A 22,500-nucleotide genomic window follows, 5' to 3' on the forward strand; every position below is an offset into this window, starting at 1 on the left:
ATCTTTTATTTACTTCTCTACTTAAGGAACATGAGCACACCTATTATTGACAAGTACACACTACACACATTCGATCACTTTGTCTGACAAGCAAAGAAACCACACCCTCTTTCTGTGACTGACAGGTATAGAGGCCGTGTGTCCTGTACAAGTACTGACACATGGTATAGAGGTATAGAGATATAGAGGTCTTGCAAGGAGGTATAATTACAGGTCTGACAGGTACAGAGGCAATACAGAGGTATACAGGCCATGCCTCCAGTACAGGTACTGACAGGTGTAGAGCTCTCGCCTCTTCTACAGGGACTGACAGGAATAGAGGTCACGGCTCCATGTCAATTTTTGTATAATATTAATCTTTGTATTAACTTTTTGTTTTATGTTTATGTTCTGTAAAGCTGCTTTGAGACAATGTCCATCATTAAAAGCACTATACATTTGTATAAATTTGAATTTGAATTTAAAGTACAGAGGGCATGCCTCGATTACAGGGACTGACAGGTATAGAGGGCATGCCTCTATTACAGGGACTGACCAGAATAGAGGGCATGCCTCGATTACAGGGACTGACTGGTATAGAGGGCATGCCTCGATTACAGGGACTGAACGGTATAGAGGGCATGCCTCGATTACAGGGACTGACAGGTATAGAGGGCATGCCTCGATTACAGGGACTGACCGGAATAGAGGGCATGCCTCGATTACAGGGACTGACCGGTATAGAGGGCATGCCTCGATTACAGGGACTGACAGGTATTTAGGGCATGCCTCCTTTACAGGGACTGACAAATATAGAGGGCATGCCTCGATTACAGGGACTGACAGGTAAAGAGGGCATGCCTCCTTTACAGGGACTGACAGGTACAGAGGGCATGACTCCTTTACAGGGACTGACAGGTATAGAGGGCATGCCTCCTTTACAGGGACTGACAGGTATAGAGGGCATGCCTCCTTTACAGGGACTGACAGGTATAGAGGGCATGACTCCTTTACAGGGACTGACAGGTATAGAGGGCATGCCTCGATTACAGGGACTGACCGGTATAGAGGGCATGACTCCTTTACAGGGACTGACAGGTATAGAGGGCATGCCTCCTTTACAGGGACTGACAAATATAGAGGGCATGCCTCGATTACAGGGACTGACCGGTATAGAGGGCATGACTCCTTTACAGGGACTGACAGGTATAGATGGCATGCCTCCTTTACAGGGACTGACAGGTATAGAGGGCATGCCTCCTTTACAGGGACTGACAGGTATAGATGGCATGCCTCCTTTACAGGGACTGACAGGTATAGAGGGCATGCCTCCTTTACAGGGACTGACAGGTATAGATGGCATGCCTCCTTTACAGGGACTGACAGGTATAGAGGGCATGCCTCCTTTACAGGGACTGACAGGTATAGATGGCATGCCTCCTTTACAGGGACTGACAGGTATAGAGGGCATGCCTCCTTTACAGGGACTTATGGGTACAGAGGTCTGTCTCTTTTAATTCTACCTTGGCTCTGGCTGTCCTAATTCCTCACTCATCTTCCTTCTGATGAAACATCACTATTTTGACGGTTAAAAAGTTTTGCAACATTAAGATTCAGGGGGCTGCAGTGCTAACATATTCCTCTGGATGTGTCGGTCTGTATGTGTGTGTAAGAGAGTAAAAAGTAACCTCAGCTAATATCACGCTGGCGCGGCCCTCGCTGTCAGACGCCCCACTGTTCAAAATCATGACTGGTCTTTTTCAGGCCACTTTCACCTTGAAAACACAGGTGATTTCATGAAAATCATCACTGCACGACACTCAGACATTGTACCTCATGCTAACAGGATCGGTAATTACACAGGCAAAAGATTCCGTCTAACGAATCGACACAAGGCGATCGGGTTCCAGAGCAAAGTATGATGCAAGACAGAATTGTAAGATGGAGTGCAGTGGAGTAAGAGATGTTTTACCACATGATCTTATGCGTACACTTTGGTTAGTTTTAAGAATGCAAAATGTTAGTTTAAAAATCTGCCTCAAACCACCCCCCAGCCACTCACCCACACACACAATTACACCAAGGAGATGTTTTGACAAACGATGTCAACTAAACATGTGTGATGTCCTTGACAAATTAGTGTAAGTTTCAACAATGTGAATTAAACTGCCAGCGGGAGATGCCAAGCACAAAAAGGCACTTAATTTATGGAACTAAGCCGTTTTTGGAGAATTATCTCTCTTTTAAATAAATTGAGCAGAATGTAAAAGGCAATCACTACAGGGATAATACTGAATCAAAAGTAAAGTTAATAATAATAATAATAATAATAATAATAATAATAATAATGGGGGGCACGGTGGCTTAGTGGTTAGCAGGGTTGGGGGTTTGATTCCCGCCTCCGCCTTGTGTGTGTGGAGTTTGCATGTTCTCCCCGTGCCTTGGGGGTTTCCTCCGGGTACTCCGGTTTCCTCCCCCGTTCCAAAGACATGTATGGTAGGTTGATTGGCATCTCTGGCAAATTGTCTGTAGTGTGTGAGTGTGTGAGTGAATGAGAGTGTGTGTGTGCCCCCTGTTATGGGTTGGCACTCCGTTCAGGGTGTATCCTGCCTCGATGCCTGATGACGCCTGAGATAGGCACAGGCTCCCCGTGACCCGAGTAGTTTGGATAAGCGGTAGAAAATGAATGAATGAATGAATTATTATTATTATTATTATTATTATTATTATTATTATTATTATTATTATTAATAATAATAATAATAATAATAAAAATAGTAATAATAATATAAATAAAATAAAAATAATAATAATAATAATAAAATAAAAATAGTAATAATAATATACATAAAATAATAATAATAATAATAATAATAATAATAATAATAATAATAATAATAATAATAATTAACACAATTATAATTGAATCATATCTCTGGAAAATTGTCCGTAGTGTGTGATTGCGTGAGTGAATGAGAGTGTGTGTGTGCCCTGAGATGGGTTGGCACTCCGTCCAGGGTGTATCCTGCCCTTATGCCCAAAGACGCCTAAGATAGGCACAGGCTCCCCGTGACCCGAGGTAGTAGAAGATGAGTGAGTGAGTGAGTGAGTGAGTAATTGAATCATATCTTAGGAATAAAGGAGCACACCTAGAGCTCTGCTGATAAGATAAGATAAGATAAGATAAGATACATTGCTAGAGACTGCTTCAGAGAACACAAGCGAAATAAATATAAATGAAATATAAATGTGATATGCTACATATACAAAATGTACAAAAATGGTGCTTGAGAATATTACACATGCAATGCTATTGCACATGGCATGATATTGATGTACATGTTGAATTGGGATAGTGCACAAATTAATGCAGTGATAACATCAGAGTTTATTGTGTCAGATCTGTTCCCTACTGAAAAGGGAGGAATTATAGAGTATGCACTATAGAAAGACCTCCATTCTATTGCGTTCTGTGGTTGATAGAAAATAATTAAGGACAATAAGGGTGGTGTGTTAGTGCTTGACATGAAGCTAGTTAAGTTAGTATTGCAACATCAATGTGGATTATTTCGAATTAAACTTGTGAAAAATTCGAAATCGAATTCGAAGAAACTCAAATTTGAATTTCATTAAAAAAAATCAATAAATAAAAACATAAATACATTTTTATAACCAATTAAAGCAAATAAAAATAAAGAAAATGTGGAGATATATACATTATATATGAAAATCATGTTAATACATTAATAGTATATTACAATAGTCTACCTACTACTGTTGATTGTCTGAATTGCTATAATAAACAATGAATCAACACTTTTGGACTGATCAGAATGGATTATTAAACAAAGTTGTGGAATAAATAATAAGAATATGAAGAATAAGAATAAGAACCAGGACAATGAATAAAACTGCAAGTTTTTGATAGACAGCTGTAATGAAATACTATAAAAGCTCTGAGCTTTTAGAACTATTTACGATGTAGTATTAAGTATATTAGAGCAAAGATTATATTGTGTTTAGAATATAGTACATAGTGTATCATTTATTCTATTGCGCATAGTATAACGTACCAACCTAATAAATGTTTAATGATACAAATCTCTGGGAAAGTGTTTCTAGAAGGTCTCCAGCGAGTTCTTTAAACGTTTCCAACCTGCTAACAGATTTGCAGTTTAGCATTATTGGCTAAACCATTAACCGAAGGCTGTATTAGAGGCCTGGGACATGTCCCTCTGTCTGTCTCTACCTTCCAAGCTTTAGTTCTTGTCTCTTAAGTCCAGGCTTGGAAGTGAACACAGTGTTCTGTTCAGCTCCAGAAGGCCCCTGATGTTTTATTCAGCACTTCCATCTGAACACGTTTGGGAGAGCACACAGCACAGCCTTGTCCTGTCCCCTCCCTCTATGCCTTCCTCAGATCGATATGTCCGTGTCTCCGAGTCCCTCTTGTCATTTCTCCTGGCTGACACGTCTCTCCACTTGCCCACTGCTTGGTATTCTGGAGCAAGAGTGCCTCATGCGCTGCAGCGTTTATCCATCAGACTGGCCTACGATGAAGGGATGAGCATAAACAGAGAGAAAGAGAGACAGTTTGCAAGGTCAGGGCTAGGTCTCTGTCTCTCTGTCTCTGGTCTTTTACTTTATTCTTTCTTTCTTGAATGCTTTTATTCAGTTCCTCTGAACACCGAGGCTCAAGCATATTGAGTTCAGTACAATGAGCAGCTAATATATAGTGAGATTATATCATTTTTTTTATTATTTATTGATGCAAATGCAGTTGTTTTCCTGATAGAATATATTTACACTTATCTAATCAAACTTGGTTATTGGTTTTCTTGAAATAATAGCCTAATGTTAGTTAGCTTCTTAGCAGTGTTAGCTTGTTTACACAATCATTTTTTATACAATACTAACATTAGATTTATTTTATTTTATAACATTTATTTATTTATTTATTTTAAGTTGGCCACTCAAGCAGCTACATGAGCGGTTATACTATCTAGCTAACTCCTAGCTAACTGAGTTGCTAGCTGCTAACTGAGTTATCTAGCTAACTCCTAGCTAACTGAGTTGCTAGCTGCTAACTGAGTTATCTAGCTAACTCCTAGCTAACTGAGTTGCTAGCTGAGTTATTTAGCTAACTCCTAGCTACCTGAGTTGCTAGCTGCTAACTGAGTTATCTAGCTAACCATACCTTAGTTGCTAGCTGCTAACTGAGTTATCTAGCTGACTCCTAACTTACTGAGTTGCTAGCTGCTAGCTGAGTTTAGGCTTAGCTGGCTATAAAATTCCCATGTCTTCGGTCGCACGTTTAATATCAGGATCATGGTTAATATGACATATGAATAAATTTAGCACAATAGCAAAACAATGTTACACGGTTCATAGTCAGTAAATGTTTTTGTCAGTAATTAGTGGGGAGTTCCTGATTATGACAGAATAATGTAGAATCATGAGAATAGATAAGTTTGCAAAAAGCCCATTTATTCTTCTTAATCATCCTTTTAAAATGAGAAGCATGAGCATGCATCAGTGCGAGCATGCCTCGAGCATGTCAATGTGTGTGTGTGTGTGTGTGTGTGTGTGTGTGTGTGTGTGTGTGTGTGGTATCTCCTTCATGGATGGCACGCAGCAGCTGTCAGGGGGGTCGGTAATTATCAGTTGTCTAAACAGACAGATGGAATTGGGGAGAGAGAGATGGAGAAAAGGAAAGAGATAGACAGAAAGAGAGAGAGAGAGAGAGAGAGAGAGAGAGAGAGAGAGAGAGAGAGAGAGAGAAAACAATGGAAAAAGATTGTTGGACTAATAGTTAAATTGCCCCAATATGACCTTATCTACCGTTCTCTCCCGTTATAGCATGAGGTACCACTTGTTCACCTTCCTGACAGGACACATCTCACCCTATGGCCTCTATTCCTCCGTCTCTCACTTTTTTCTTTTCATCTGCAGAAATAGGAGAAGGTCAGTCAGGGTAGACGGCCTTCTGAGGCCTCTTGCATAACTCTGGCTGACATACGGATCCTTTAGCACGTTTCTACACTCTGATCTCCAGCCATGCTCGAGTGCGGCTGCAGCGTTGCCCTCTCACTGCAGATCACGTCAAAGGAAGCATCAGCTGCTTCTCACACACACACACACACACACACACACACACACACACACACACACACACACACACACACACACACACACACACACAAACACACACACAGACACACACAGCCACACACATACTCACACACACACACACACACACACACACACACACACATTCTCTCACACACACTCACACACTCACACACACACACAAACACACACACACACACACACAGCCACACACACATACTCACACACACACACACACACACACACACACACACACACACACACACACACACACACACACACACACTCTCACACATTCTCTCTCACACACACAAACACAAACACACACACAGACACACACACACACACACACACACACATACACACACACACATACTCACACACACATACTCACACACATACACACACACACATACTCACACACACACACACACACACACACACACACACACACACACACACACACACACACACACACACACACACACACTCTCACAGCCACACACACAAACACACACAGACTTTCACAGCCACATATACACACACACACACACACTCTCACACACACTCTCTCACACACACACAGACACACACACACACACATACTCACACACACACACACACACACACACACACACACACACACACACACACACACACACACACACACACACACACTCTCACACACACACACACACAAACGTATAAACAATATATAAAGATCTGACATGACTTTACCAATTAGCACATGGACCACCTGCTAGCCTTTGTACAGTAATAAATTAACACATTTGTCCATGTCTGTGTCAATATGCAACTTTTTGACAAAAAATCATGGTCATCGTCATGGTCGAGTCTTTATCAAATTATCTTAAACCTTTCGTTGGAGTGTCTTATGGACTGATTTTATAGTCACAATAGTAGTTTATTCCTTTCAGTCTTTTGAAATACGTTTTCATACTCGTTTTTAAAGACAGTAAAATGGTGGTTGTTACATTTGCATAAATTTGTCACATTTGCATCCATTTTTGCATTTATAAAATGAAAATAAAATAGCTAAAAAGAAATGAAAAGCTTACATACGCTGTGTCATGCTGATGCTCAGACTAGACTCTTTTATTAAGTACATTTATCGACATATTTTCTTTTTAAAAGTAATCGCAAATAAACCGCAGTTCAGTTACAAATCTTAATTTCCGATATATCCGCTTGCAGTTGTGTCACAATTTGTAACAATTTTGTGTACAAAGCCAAATTTTGTGTAGTGTAACCAACCAATGCACACATATCTCATATATTACGGCTGTTGGAGCTCTGGATACAGATTTGGCATAAAAATAAGAATGTACAATCTCTAAAGTGGGGGCACGGTGGCTTAGTGTTTAGCATGTTTGCCTCACACCTCCAGGGTTGGGCCTTGTGTGTGTGGAGTTTGCATGTTCTCCCCGTGCCTCGGGGGTTTCCTCCGGGTACTCCGGTTTCCTCCCCCGGTCCAAAGACATGCATGGTAGGTTGATTGGCATCTCTGGATAATTGTCCGTAGTGTGTGAGTGTGTGTGTGAATGAGTGTGTGTGTGTGCCCTGTGATGGGTTGGCACTCCGTCCAGGGTGTATCCTGCCTCGATGCCCGATGACGCCTGAGATAGACACAGGCTCCCCGTGACCTGAGAAGTTCGGATAAGCGGTAGAAAATGAATGAATGAATGAATGAATGAATGAATGAAATCTCTAAAGCACTTATGTGTGATGTAAAGTGTCAACCTGATGTACAAATATTTATTTATATGATTCATAAACGTGACTTTTTTTTTGTTTTTCATTAACGTACACTTGCATCGGACCCGAACGTATCCCTATAAAGCAGGTTGTATTCACTTACATACAGCCAACAAGTCGAAAGAAGATTTTTTTTTTAATATCATATTCTGAGAGGAAACTGTAAATGAAATAAGAGCAGAAATTGGGCAAGTACTGAGTTTACGGGGCGACTGCTAGCTGTTTTTTTTTCTTTTTACCAACAGCCAGGAACACAAACAAAGGTTAACATACTGAGGCTAACTAAATGCATAAAACAGTCTCTGGGTTGCATTGTATTCTATTTGGAATCGTTTTAAAGGTCTTATATAGGTCTTATATAGATTTCCAGAAATGTTAAGTATATATTTCCCGAAGGAGTCGTAGTAATAAAAAAAAGGGCATTGTTTATTTTGGCAATGTCTGCTGGAATATTTTTGGACTTTTGAAGCAGTCGTGTGGCCAGAAGGAAACATAGACATGTGTTTAATGGAATAAAACAGGACAGGGTGTGCGGTGATAGAAAAATAATCCTCCACACATGATTCTTTTCCTCCAACAGCATGGCTCGAAGTGTCAAGCGTTCATCAGACAAGTCGCTGTGAATGACTTGTTACTAACATGTTAAAAATGTCGATGGAAGTTCTCTCAGACCTTCTGATCAGAATCGAGGCTTGTTTTCTGAAGCCGTGCTGACGTGTGAAAAATATACACATTTCCAAAGTTACATGACTCATGACTGAGTATCCGGCAGCGTATAATGTCGTTTCTCTTTGTTCTCAGGCGGGGATGATCCGAACTGAGAGGGAGGAGTTCTTCATCGAGCCGGTGGAGACGGGACATCGTGTGACGGAGCAGGAGGACGGTGGCGGCGGTCGTCCTCACATCGTGTACCGTTCTGCTGCTGTGAAGAAGCCTCCCACCAGCCCGCTAGCTGCAGACCTTCATTCCAGAGGTCAGCTTTGTCAAAGAATATTTAAAGCGTTTAATATGCAAAACTCCTATCGTGTAATAAAAGTAAGTGACTCAAAAAAAAGAGGCAGAGGTCGATCGACTCGTTTTTTTTGCGATTCTGTTTGCATATCTGCTGCATGTCTGAAGATAATTTTTACACTTTTACTCGTATACACTGTTCGCATCCAAAAAGCTTTCGGCTAATGTTCTATAACCTGTGGTTTTCGTCTAAGGAAAGAGGAAGACACAAACACTCAGTTACTACCTTAATGTTTGACTCTTATGCCTTCTGTTTTCCACTTTATGGTAGCGTAAATAATTAATTAATTCGTCGTGAGAATAAGACACTTGTGAAAGGTGACCTGTTCTCGGTCCTTGGTATCTGCATGTGTCTTTGTTACACTGTGCTGCTCTCCTCCAACGTAAAGGGACCAGAATCTCTCTCAGCAGGTGACAGAAATGAAGAAAGGATTGGATTATGTAGTATTAAGCTTCAGCGAGTATGAGTGCTGAGAGAGAATGAGGTATTCGGTTTCAGACTCGGCCTGTACGTGAAGCCGGGCCTGTTACAATGGTGCCGGTCGGACCCTTGCTGCGTGTGATCAATGGGGTCGGGCCGGCTCTGAACGTGTTAGCCTTCACACTCTGTTTATGATCCTGCATGTTAAGGGGCAGAACAAGAGGCATGCTGCAACATGATAAAGTAATCAGAGGGTTTCTGAACGACAGGGAGGGGTTAGATTTATTAGATAAGAAGAGAGGATGTGCTGAAGCTGTTCAAACGAATTCTGCCTTCTTCACAAAGCCGGGCATTTATCATTCACCCACAGCTCTCACACTGGGACCTGGAAGGTTCTGCCATATAATTCAGAAGATTATTCTGGGCAGAGCCTGTAGCTGTCTGTGATAGAGAGATGCATACAAATAGATGAAGTTTAAAAAAACTTAAAAAGATATCTATCTATCTATCTATCTATCTATCTATCTATCTATCTATCTATCTATCTATCTATCTATCTATCTATCTATCTATCTATCATCTCTCTCTTCATCTATCTATCTATCTATCTATCTATCTATCTATCTATCTATCTATCTATCTATCTATCTATCTATCTATCTATCATCTCTCTCTTCATCTATCTATCTATCTATCTATCTATCTATCTATCTATCTATCTATCTATCTATCTATCTATCATCTCTCTCTATCTATCTATCTATCTATCTATCTATCTATCTATCTATCTATCTATCTATCTATCTATCTATCTATCTATCTATCTATCTATCTATCTATCTATCTATCTATCTATCTATCTATCTATCTATCTATCTATCTATCTTGCTCTTCATCTATCTATCTATCTATCTATCTATCTATCTATCTATCTATCTATCTATCTATCTATCTATCTATCTATCTATCTATCTATCATCTCTCTCTTCATCTATCTATCTATCTATCTATCTATCTATCTATCTATCTATCTATCTATCTATCTATCTATCTATCTATCTATCTATCTATCTATCATCTCTCTCTTCATCTATCTATCTATCTATCTATCTATCTATCTATCTATCTATCTATCTATCTATCTATCTATCTATCTATCTATCATCTCTATCTATCTATCTATCTATCTATCTATCTATCTATCTATCTATCTATCTATCTATCTCTCTTCATCTATCTATCTATCTATCTATCTATCTATCTATCTATCTATCTATCTATCTATCTATCTATCTATCTATCATCTCTCTATCCATCTATCTATCTATCTATCTATCTATCTATCTATCTATCTATCTATCTATCTATCTATCTATCTATCTATCTATCTATCATCTCTCTCTTCATCTATCTATCTATCTATCTATCTATCTATCTATCTATCTATCTATCTATCTATCTATCTATCTATCTATCTATCATCTCTCTCTTCATCTATCTATCTATCTATCTATCTATCTATCTATCTATCTATCTATCTATCTATCTATCTATCTATCATCTCTCTCTTCATCTATCTATCTATCTATCTATCTATCTATCTATCTATCTATCTATCTATCTATCTATCTATCTATCTATCTATCTATCATCTCTCTCTTCATCTATCTATCTATCTATCTATCTATCTATCTATCTATCTATCTATCTATCTATCTATCTATCTATCTATCTATCTATCATCTCTATCTATCTATCTATCTATCTATCTATCTATCTATCTATCTATCTATCTATCTATCTATCTATCTATCTATCTATCTATCTATCTATCATCTCTCTCTTCATCTATCTATCTATCTATCTATCTATCTATCTATCTATCTATCTATCTATCTATCTATCTATCTATCTATCTATCTATCTATCTATCATCTCTATCTATCTATCTATCTATCTATCTATCTATCTATCTATCTATCTATCTATCTATCTATCTATCATCTCTCTCTTCATCTATCTATCTATCTATCTATCTATCTATCTATCTATCTATCTATCTATCTATCTATCTATCTATCTATCTATCATCTCTCTCTTCATCTATCTATCTATCTATCTATCTATCTATCTATCTATCTATCTATCTATCTATCTATCTATCATCTCTCTCTTCATCTATCTATCTATCTATCTATCTATCTATCTATCTATCTATCTATCTATCTATCATCTCTCTCTTCATCTATCTATCTATCTATCTATCTATCTATCTATCTATCTATCTATCTATCTATCATCTCTCTCTTCATCTATCTATCTATCTATCTATCTATCTATCTATCTATCTATCTATCTATCTATCTATCATCTCTCTCTTCATCTATCTATCTATCTATCTATCTATCTATCTATCTATCTATCTATCTATCTATCTATCTATCATCTCTCTCTTCATCTATCTATCTATCTATCTATCTATCTATCTATCTATCTATCTATCTATCTATCATCTCTCTCTTCATCTATCTATCTATCTATCTATCTATCTATCTATCTATCTATCTATCTATCTATCTATCTATCTATCTATCTATCATCTCTCTCTTCATCTATCTATCTATCTATCTATCTATCTATCTATCTATCTATCTATCTATCTATCTATCTATCTATCTATCTATCTATCTATCGATTTCAGGGAAGGTTTTTGATGGGAAAAACTTTTACCTTCTATTAGAAAGATACATAAACAATGTTGAATTACTGAAAAAAAAAGTACTAACACCACCGGATTAAGAGGGACTAGTTTTTAAATAAGATTTAGATAAGTCAGCAAGAACAAGCTAACTAGCATAGCTAATTTCTGTCATGCTAGCTAACTGCAGAATAATTGATTCTTTTTTTGTGTGAGACATGTACGCTAAATAAGATTAGGGAATTTCCAAGAAAACCACACCCGTAATAATGTAGGCATATCGATGGTAGCTTTATGAGAACCCTCCAGCTACATAATTTGGCAAGAAGAAATGTCCCAGGAATGCTAGCGTGTTCGCTAAAAGGCTGCAAGCTAGACTGAAACTGAGGTAGACGTGGTATGCTAACAATAGTTGGTAAGCAGTGAATAAACAGCTGAAAACATAAAAATATAAGGTGCGGGCGGCTGTCGCTCGACTAGCTGCTAGATCACCATCATCGTACCCTTTGGTTTCACACGGTAGATGATGGGTTCTCTTTTGGTTCCTTACGGTGGTTCTCATAAGGAGGTTTTTCTCAGGAGACCGAGGGCTCCTGAGCATGGAGCTTCCCGAAGTAAACGTTTGTAGAAATGGAAATCATGGAAAACACTCTTTCCAAAGCAAAACTAGTGTCACTAACGATAGATTTAAAGAAAAAACCAAATCTCTGATAGATCTGTGATGTTATCCTACTCTGTATTAAGGCTATGCTACAAAATGCAGATTGGTATGTTTGTGAATTTTGGATCTGTGTGATTGACTTTTGGATTCATGTTGTGTTCTACGCTACACTGCTGAGCGGCATCATTGTCATGTTGTGGTGCTGTCCAGAGGTATGTGTGTGTGTGTGTGTGTGTGTGTGTACATGCGAATCCAGGGTTGGGAGTATAGGGATGGATCAGTCTATTCTGAGCACGAGCGCCTGACTCCTGAGCAGCCAATAAAGGAGGAAAACGCCCAGGAGAAGGGGAACGGCTCTGAGTTTCCATAGGAACGCCTAGTGCAAAAGATCTGAATCTGAGAAGGAAGGAGGCAGGACTGGGTGGAGAAAGACAGCTTTGCAACTGACAACCTACTGTAGTACTGGTCATGGATGAAAAGCCTGGACGGTGTTGCTGATTTTTCAAGATGGTCACTGTTCTATAGACCAGATTGTCATGTGTTCAGGAGCTCACCAGGCCACATGTTTTTTTTTTGTAGTGATTTCAATTCACTTCCCTAGCGTTTATATTGCTCTTTCTCTACAGAAGCAGCCTTGCCGATTTAATATACAGTATGAGGCTTGGATTTTGACTCAACTTAAGGGTGTGTGGTTATACCTGAACACACCTACATGCATCCCAGTGGACAGAAAAATAAAACCTTACTACAAGTTCACTTTTTAGAATTCCATGATGAAAATGATCCTGAGATTTTTATTTATTCATTTACATTTAAATTTACAGCGTTTGGCAGACACTCTTATCCAGAGCGACGTACAAAAGTGCTTAAATCTCTGACATTAATAATCTCAATACATTAATGCCGGCTCATTAGGTTACATACTTAAGATACCATGAGTTTAAAACATTTGTTCAAAGTTACAATGAAAAAGTGTTAAAGGTTGGGGTTTTTTTTTTTTTTTTTTTTTTTAAAATGCAAAAGATAAGGAAAGAAGTGCTAGTTGAAGTGTTTCCCGAAACATTTCCATCACGACCACACTGAATGATATCCTAAGCAGGATGCAGTCATCGTCATCGATCGTAGGTCTATCTTAAGATGCTCTTCATTGTATTTTCTTACATTATGGCACAGTCAATTGTCGATTCATGTGCAGCGAGACAAATAGCGATATAGAAAGACATCTCGTGTCGTGGCATTAGTCAGAATTAAAAGAGACAGTTGTATCCTCTGACTAATTTTGGAGCAAATCTGTTTCTGTGATCAATTATTTTGGTCTGGAGAAGTGGGCGGCGAGCCGAGTATCCACCAAAATCCAGTGTAGTAACACGTAATTGTCACATTCACTCAGTCCAGATTTGTAAATGCCATTTGTGATTGTGTGTAACACCCACATGAGCTGTAAATAATAGTGACTTATTAATTATAATTGGCTCACGTTTTCTTTCATGCGGTGCCTCTCGGCTGGACGATGGCTTGCGCGGCGAGTTAAATAAACAACAAATCCAGAATGTTAATTCGAATTTGTATAAACTAGCCCATTGTGGAAACCTTTTTATTATTAGCCTTACCACAGGATCAAGTACAAATCCTAATACTGGGGCAGTAGTGGCTCAAGCGGTTAAGGCTATGGGTTGTTGATTGGATGATCAAGGTTCAAGCATCTGTACCACCCTTAAGCCTCTCTGCTGACCCTTACAAAGTTGTTATATTCATTCATTCATTCATTCATTCATTCATTCATTTTCTACCGCTTATCTGGACTACTCGGGTCACGGGGAGCCTGTGCCTATCTCAGGCGTCAAGGCAGGATACACCCTGGATGGAGTGCCAACCCATCGCAGGGCACACACACACTCTCATTCACTCACACACTCACACACTACGGACAATTTTCCAGAGATGCCAATCAACCTACCATGCATGTCTTTGGACCGGGGGAGGAAACCGGAGTACCCGGAGGAAACCCCCGAGGCACGGGGAGAACATGCAAACTCCACACACACAAGGTGGAGGCGGGAATCTAACCCCCAACCCTGGAGGTGTGAGGCGAACGTCCTAACCACTAAGCCACCGTGCTCCAAAGTTGGGATATGTAAAAAAAAAAAAAAGAAATAAAAAAAAATAAAAAAAAGATTTACACTGTGCTGTAATGTATATGAGACAAAATAAAGGCTTCTACTATTCTATTTTAATCCAGACATACTGTAGAGTGAATCCATCCGGTGTACCTAAAAACAATTGTGTCATCATGAATCTTTCTCCGCTGCTGTAAAGCATTTAACAAAAAGCATACAGTAAAAGCACTTTATAGCTGTTGGTCTTGGATCTGGTCCGAGGTTACTATTCCCAAATGCTGGGTAGAAGGCATACGTGTTAGCGGCCTCCCATGTCTAGGCTACGGGGGGGGAGACACAGAGTAGCGCATTTAAAAGGGAGGAAGAAGGAAAGGAAAACAAGTCATCTTCCGTTCCAGTCCCACTAAAGGTCAGTGAGAGGTCAGAAACTCCTGCCAGTTTGCTGCTGTGTGGTCTCATTTCTATGAATGGGTTTTGTCCGTGTTGCTGTACTGGTTGGACTCTTTGAGACAAAACGAAAAAAAAATCCTGTCACGTTTTCACTTTTTTAACGGCTCGTCATGACTGTTACACAAGATGCGTACATTCAGGACCAATGAAACAGACCAATAAAGATAGCGACAGAGATGGAGATAGAAAGAGTAGACAATCCTTCTTGAATCCTTGAGCTGTGTAAAAGCTGCAGCTGAACCCTCACACAAGGACACTGTACTGACTGTTGACTCTCACTTCACTGAAACATATTTCACTTCCTGTTTTTCTTACTTTCTCATCTCTATCTCTGGAACCTTCTTCCTCTTATTAACACCTTGTTCACAACTTGGTCACAAAGTGTTGTTGTTTTATTCCTTTCATCTTTACCTCTACCTATAAGTTCCTGCTGCCACTTATAACTTGTTATAGCGGCTTCATTCGAGTATGGACCTTGATGGAACCCAACCTTCCATTAGAGCTTTATTTTGTCTGTTACATGAACGCTTACACTGGAGACCCCGACCCGACCCGTTGGCAATTTTTTTTAACCCGACCGGACCCGAATGTTGCATAACTCTACACTAAAGTAACCTCTACAGCGTGGATTCAAAATTGATTGACAGGTCTGTTTCAACGAGAATTAGCTTACCGCCAGCCACACGTCACCAGCCACATGTCGCAAGCGGCCTTGGCAAACAGAGGAGAGGTCGGAAAAGGACTCGAGTCGATGCACACACATGAGATACGGTAGTTCGGGTCTTCTCGGGTCCGTTTGGTAAAAACACAATCATTTTAAATTACCCGAGACCCGATGCCGCTATTATTATACCCGACCCGTGTCCGAGGCACACGTGAAACTTTTAGACCCGAACCCGCTCGTGTCTCGGGTCGGACCTCGGGTTTTCGGATCTAAGTGGACCCGTGAAGACCTCTAGCTCGAACTCCTGTCAGAGATTAAAAAAGCTATTAAAAACCAATCAAGACATCCTGCCCAATCAGAATCAAGAGTCAGAATCAAGAGTCTAATGTAAGAGTCTGGTGTATAAATATATACCTACCCGACTTCTAACCACTGACTTCTAGCAACCTGCTTTAAATAATAACCCAATTGTTTGTTTTTTCCCCTCAAACACTAGGAACTAGCAACAGTACTACTGTAAGTCCCTAAAGGAGAAGTGGATAGAAACTTTCCCCCGGAGGCTTGTTTATGAGGCACAAGCTGAAATCTTCATCTGGCAACATTCTAAGAACACCTTGAGTGAAAGATAATTCATTTGGACCTTCGTTTTGAAAGAAAGGTACTACAGAAAGGCATATTTTAAGTCCTGTGGAGTGCATCAACACCTTGTCTTGTGTGCTAATGGAGTACCTAAAATACACCTCCTTTTTTAGTGGTGCTGCTGTTCTAAAGAGAGCTTCTGACAATAGCTCTTCTGTACATTGTTAGTTTACACTTTGTCCTGCTGTACCTTTTGGCTCTTTACAATGGAACACACACACACACACACACACACACACACACACACACACACACACACACACACACACACACACACACACACACACACACACACACACACACATACATAATTGTCTTTCTGTGCTTATTCAAGCTCCAGTTGTTATAAAAGCACTTTTTCCTAATGTGGACCTGCCAAATGTTACCACAATGTCACACACGCACACAAACACACACACACACACACACACACACACACACACACACACACACACACACACACACACACACACACACACACACACACACACACACACACAGAGACACAGGCACACACACAAACACACTCACACAAACATGCACACTCTCACACAAACACACACACATGCACACAGGCAAACACACAAACGCACCCACACAAACACACTTACTCACACAAACACACACACAACACGCACACTCTCTCACACACACACACACACACACACACACACACACACACACACACACACACACACACACACACACACACACACACACACAGACACACAAACACACTCACACTAACATGCACACTCTCACACAAACACACACATGCACACGGGCAAATACACAAACACACTCACTTAAACACACTTACTCACACAAACACACACACTCATACAAACACACAAACAAACACACTCACACAAACACTCACACAAACACTCACACAAACACTCACACAAACACACACACACACACGCACACACACACACACACACACACACACACACACACACACACACACACACACACACACACACACACACACACTAAAATATTTTATTGCTCTGTATTAAGTACCCCCACGTTAAACTACAGGTGTTTAGTTTGGCTCCTGAGTGGCAACAGTGATGTCTCACACACATCTAATTATATGAACTTGCCAATGACTTAATATATATGTATTTATTTATTTGTTTGTTTGTTTGTTTATTAATAAATAAAAACCCACAATACTGCAGCCATCTTGGGGATGTGAAGATCAAGTTTAGATGATACATGATTCAAGTCAGTGTCCAGAGAACGGTACAGAAAACAAAAAATATCCAGTGAGCAGCAGATGACAGAAGGCAGTGTAGACCGTGAACTCAAATAGATGACTCAAATAGCTACTCTTTACAAATGTGGTGCGCAGAAAAGCAACTTAGAATATATTGTATAGGCACTCGGAAGTGTATAAAGACTCAATAATAAATTCAATAACCTCTATTATTCAGTTTTTTTTCTGATTAGCAACCATTACGTAGCAACAACGAGTTTCCCCAACTATCCTGTACAGATGTTTTATTACCACCTTTGCATTATTTAAAGTCTCATCGATTTTTTTTTTTGTTTTTTTGTTTGTTTACGTCCATTTATTTATTGTTCATAAAGTTTTACAATACGTAGGTAAGGAATTCACTGGGAGTAAATCGGTACGGCGCGTCTTAGGGCGCCGGAGGAAAAGAAATACTGTACGGGATGAAAAACAAGCGCGCATTTCCATCCTGCCGAGTCCAGCGCTGTTCAGTCGATGTGTTTGAACTGGACAGATTACAGGGCAGGACATTTTACTGGTTCCTTTTTTATGGATTCTTGACTCCATAACATCTGTTCCACAAGGTCTCCTATTACCGAATAATAACACACCTAGTCTCACCGGAGAGAAACCCAGTGGACATGAGAAGAACAGGAAGCAGCTGCTTGTAGCATTTCTTTCACCAAACCTCTGTAATTTTCTCTCTCTCTCTCTCTCTCTCTCTCTCTCTCTCTCTCTCTCTCTCTCTCTCTCTCTCTTTCTATTGCTTTAACCTTAGCATCTGGAATAACAATTGATGGACGTCTTTAAAAAACAGACAGTAGTGTATCTTTTCATTCCTGTATCAGGTTCCCTTGAGTTTCTGTAGTTGTTCTTCGAGGAAATGTTCAAGATTTGTGATTCATAATAATAATAATAATAATAATAATAATAATAATAATAATTATTATTATTATTATTATTTTATTTTTTTTTATTTTACATAAAAATGTCGTTAAATTCTCAATTCCGGTTGTTCGGAAATTGATGATTCGTTTTCTATAACCAGCGGTTTCTCGATTTGTCATTTTACGGTTTCCATAGTAACACTTGTATGGTGGACCCTTTAAATGATCTAGGACTAACAATGATTTTTTTAATGGTTGCTATAGTAAACTTTTCTGTAAATTGGTCTTAATTAAGGGGCACGGTGGCTTAGTGGTTAGCACGTGTGCCTCACACCTCCAGGGTCGGGGGTTCGATTCCCACCTCCGCCTTGTGTGTGTGGAGTTTGCATGTTCTCCCTGTGCCTCGGGGGTTTCCTCCGGGTACTCCGGTTTCCGCCCCCGGTCCAAAGACATGCATGGTAGGTTGATTGGCATCTCTGGAAAATTGTCCGTAGTGTGTGTGTGTGTGTGAGTGAATGAGAGTGTGTGTGCCCTGTGATGGGTTGGCACTCCGTCCAGGGCGTATCCTGCCTCGATGCCCGATGACGCCTGAGATAGGCACAGGCTCCCCGTGACCCGAGAAGTTCGGATAAGCGGTAGAAAATGAATGAGTGAGAGTGAGATAATAAACGATAATGTTTTTTGGAAAGAATCTCCAGTGTCAAACTTTTTGCATTTTTCTTTATTACAATTCGAATTTATTTCTTAATCATTAAAGGAGGGAAGGACTGGTTAGGACTGGTTAGAGCCGCTATAGTGCGAGTGAAGCTAGCACAAAAGTAATGCTAAGTAATGCTAAGTACATTCTCTCTCTCTCTCTCTCTCTCTCTCTCTCTCTCTCTCTCTCTCTCACACACACACACACACACACACACACACACACACACACACACACACACACAGAGCAATACTAATCATACCTTCTATTGTATCAAGTCAAACCTGGTTTCAGGGTAACTACAGCTTTGGCTGCTTTCCCTGTCTAGTGTTTTACACAAAGCTGTGGTCTAACCTCCTCCCCTGAAAGTGTATTTTTCCCCCGAGCCGTCACTCTCAGAGCCACACCACTATCATTACTTATCTAGGTGAGCGATGCAAAATCGCAGTGTGACTCTCCAGACGAGTGCCTGGGTTAAACACGGAAATTGGTGATTACTGCCTTCGGATATAACACATGCTCTTGCAAAACTCCCACTGCACATGCTCAGCGATTATTGTGAATTCAGACTAAATCATTTAAATGTTTTTGTTTTTCATAATATTTCATATATTGTTTGGAATATTTGGAAATTTTGATCAAATTTGTGCCAAATTGTAGACATTTGGAGAACAGGATCAACTCCCTGATCTGATCTGATCTGATGTATGAGATGTGATGTGATGTACAGTCACATATTGTATAGCTTTTACGTGTCTAGCATCACCCCCATCGTGTCTCGGCTGAAGTGCGTCATACAGCAGGGGGTAGGCTCCATAAAACAGTCCGCCTGGACATGAGCTAGAGACAAAGGTTGATGAAAGACAACACAATCAATGGGAATAAAATGAAACAGGTCTTCTCAGATCTTCTCCATATGAGTGGAACATCTGAAGTGCTTCACGCTCCTCGAATCTGTCCACACATCTGGGAAGGTGCGAGTGCACCTTTGAGATCCTTCTGGAACATCTGCACGCTCAACAACTTCACCACATATTGCAGTGACAGCCTCTCGCTGTAGCTGTACCTTTTTTTTATTTTCCGTTGAAGAAAGTTTCTTGGAAATAAGAAGGAAAAACACTGCAGGAGTCCTGAAATTTGGAAAGAAGACATGTGCTTTGGCGGTTATGTTTTACTATAAATTCTGGCTAATTTTCATTCTGCTGCCTTTTTCCTTTTTCCTGCTATGCTGAATTGCCCCTTGTTGTGAACGGATATATCTGTAGTGGCTTGTACTGTAGACGTATTCCATCTCATCTCGTGCAGCGTTCCCGGGATAACCTCCACATCCACCACGACCCTGACTAGAGGGTTTAGAGCAGGGGCAGTTCTAGGGTTTTATCTTTAGGGGGTTTTAGCCCTCAGTGAGAATTTAAAACAAGAAGAGTTTTATATTATATATTATATGACTACATAGTAAGCCAAAAGTTCTGGTATTATTTAAAATGGCAAAAGTGGACACCAAAATTTTATGCATGATGTAATGATGCCAGTCTTGAATCAGATCAGTTCATGTATGTGTGCGTTCTATACGAACAGTGTGTCCGATGAATGCAGTCGTTAATAAACTAATATTCACAAGACAAAGACCAAATAAATAAATGTTATTTTTATTTAGTATTGAATGGATTGTTTGCATTAATATGTTGTTTGTGCTACAACTCTGGTGATAAGAATAGTGACATTTCACTGCTTTTGGTTGCCGTCTTTCCGCCGATTAACGTTATAGATAAACGCCTCCAGCTCTGACCGCGCGTGCACGCTGCGCGTACCTGTGCTTCTACGTTCATATAAAGCAGACAGCTGATGACGCACTTTTGAAAGACTACAACACACGCGTAAAAGCAAAGTAAAAAAAAAAAATCGCTCTTGGAGCAAACTGATAAATAATTTTCTTTCCCATCGACGATTTCCCATGTCCTGCATTTTAACGTCATTTTTATTGTTTATTTATGAAAGTAAAAATTATACTTATAGTTTTAGGGTGGCTGAGATTACAGACAGGGGGCTGAAGCCACCATAAAAAAGGGCTAGAATCGCTCCCTGGTTTACTCTCACACATTCTCTCATTCATTTTCTACCGCTTATCCAAACTTCTCGGGTCACGGGGAGCCTGTGCCTATCTCAGGCGTCATCGGGCATCGAGGCAGGATACACCCTGGACGGAGTGCCAACCCATCACAGGGCACACACACACTCTCTCATTCACTCACACACTACGGACAATTTTCCAGAGATGCCAATCAACCAACCTACCATGCATGTCTTTGGACCGGGGGAGGAAACCGGAGTACCCGGAGGAAACCCCCGAGGCACGGGGAGAACATGCAAACTCCACACACACACAAGGCGGAGGAGGGAATCGAACCCCCGACCCTGGAGGTGTGAGGCGAACGTGCTAACCACTAAGCCACCGTGCCCCCCCCCCACACACACACACACTTTAGAGTTACTAAAATAAATGAGCGACGGATATTTTCAGAGCTGCATTCCCAATTCATTATGTGATTGATACATTTGACATGTTTTCTATTAAAGATTCGCTCTTCAGTGATGAAGAACATGGCTGTGTTAATAGATGTCGCCATGCCTTTAATCACAGAGGCTTGGAGGTAATTGAATTTCCGTCTCACACCTCTAGCCTATCGGAATTCATTAAGATGTTTCGTATTAACGTTCTCGGCTTTCGCTGGAACCAGAAACCGATCACACAAAACTGTAAATATGTTTAGGGTTTGTTGAATAGGTGGCTGGAAAGATGCAGTGAAATCTCTTTGAAAGATGTCTTGTAATGTGGTGTACTGAAAAAGTGTGTGTGTGTGTGTGTGTGTGTGTGTGTGTGTGTGTGTGTGTGTGTGTGTGTGTGTGTGTTACATCCTGCCACTGAAACTGTATAATTAAAACAGAGCTCACGCTGAGGGACTGCTGCTACCAAACTTTTTGATTATTGATCTCAGACGGTTTACTGACTCTGATTTGACGAGACAGAAAGAGCACATATGAGGTTTTAGAACCGGAACCGTTCCCAGTTTATATCTGAATGCGGTTTCAGTACCGTTTCCACGTTAGATTCGGATATGGTTCCAGTTTAG

The 22,500-nt window shown here is 40.1% G+C and overlaps 1 protein-coding gene across 1 annotated transcript in view; it reads left to right on the top strand.

Moving 5' to 3' along the window:
• Positions 1–22,500, top strand: part of LOC113646004 (A disintegrin and metalloproteinase with thrombospondin motifs 2-like) — a 161,487-nt gene that overhangs the window by 49,347 nt on the left and 89,640 nt on the right. Inside the window, exon 3 of the mRNA XM_047802651.1 lies at positions 8,683–8,854. Coding sequence (XP_047658607.1) covers positions 8,683–8,854 — 172 coding nt within the window. The remainder of the gene's footprint in view (positions 1–8,682; positions 8,855–22,500) is intronic.

This window comes from Tachysurus fulvidraco, chromosome 17 (assembly GCF_022655615.1).
Source record: "Tachysurus fulvidraco isolate hzauxx_2018 chromosome 17, HZAU_PFXX_2.0, whole genome shotgun sequence".
Lineage (NCBI taxonomy): Eukaryota > Metazoa > Chordata > Actinopteri > Siluriformes > Bagridae > Tachysurus > Tachysurus fulvidraco.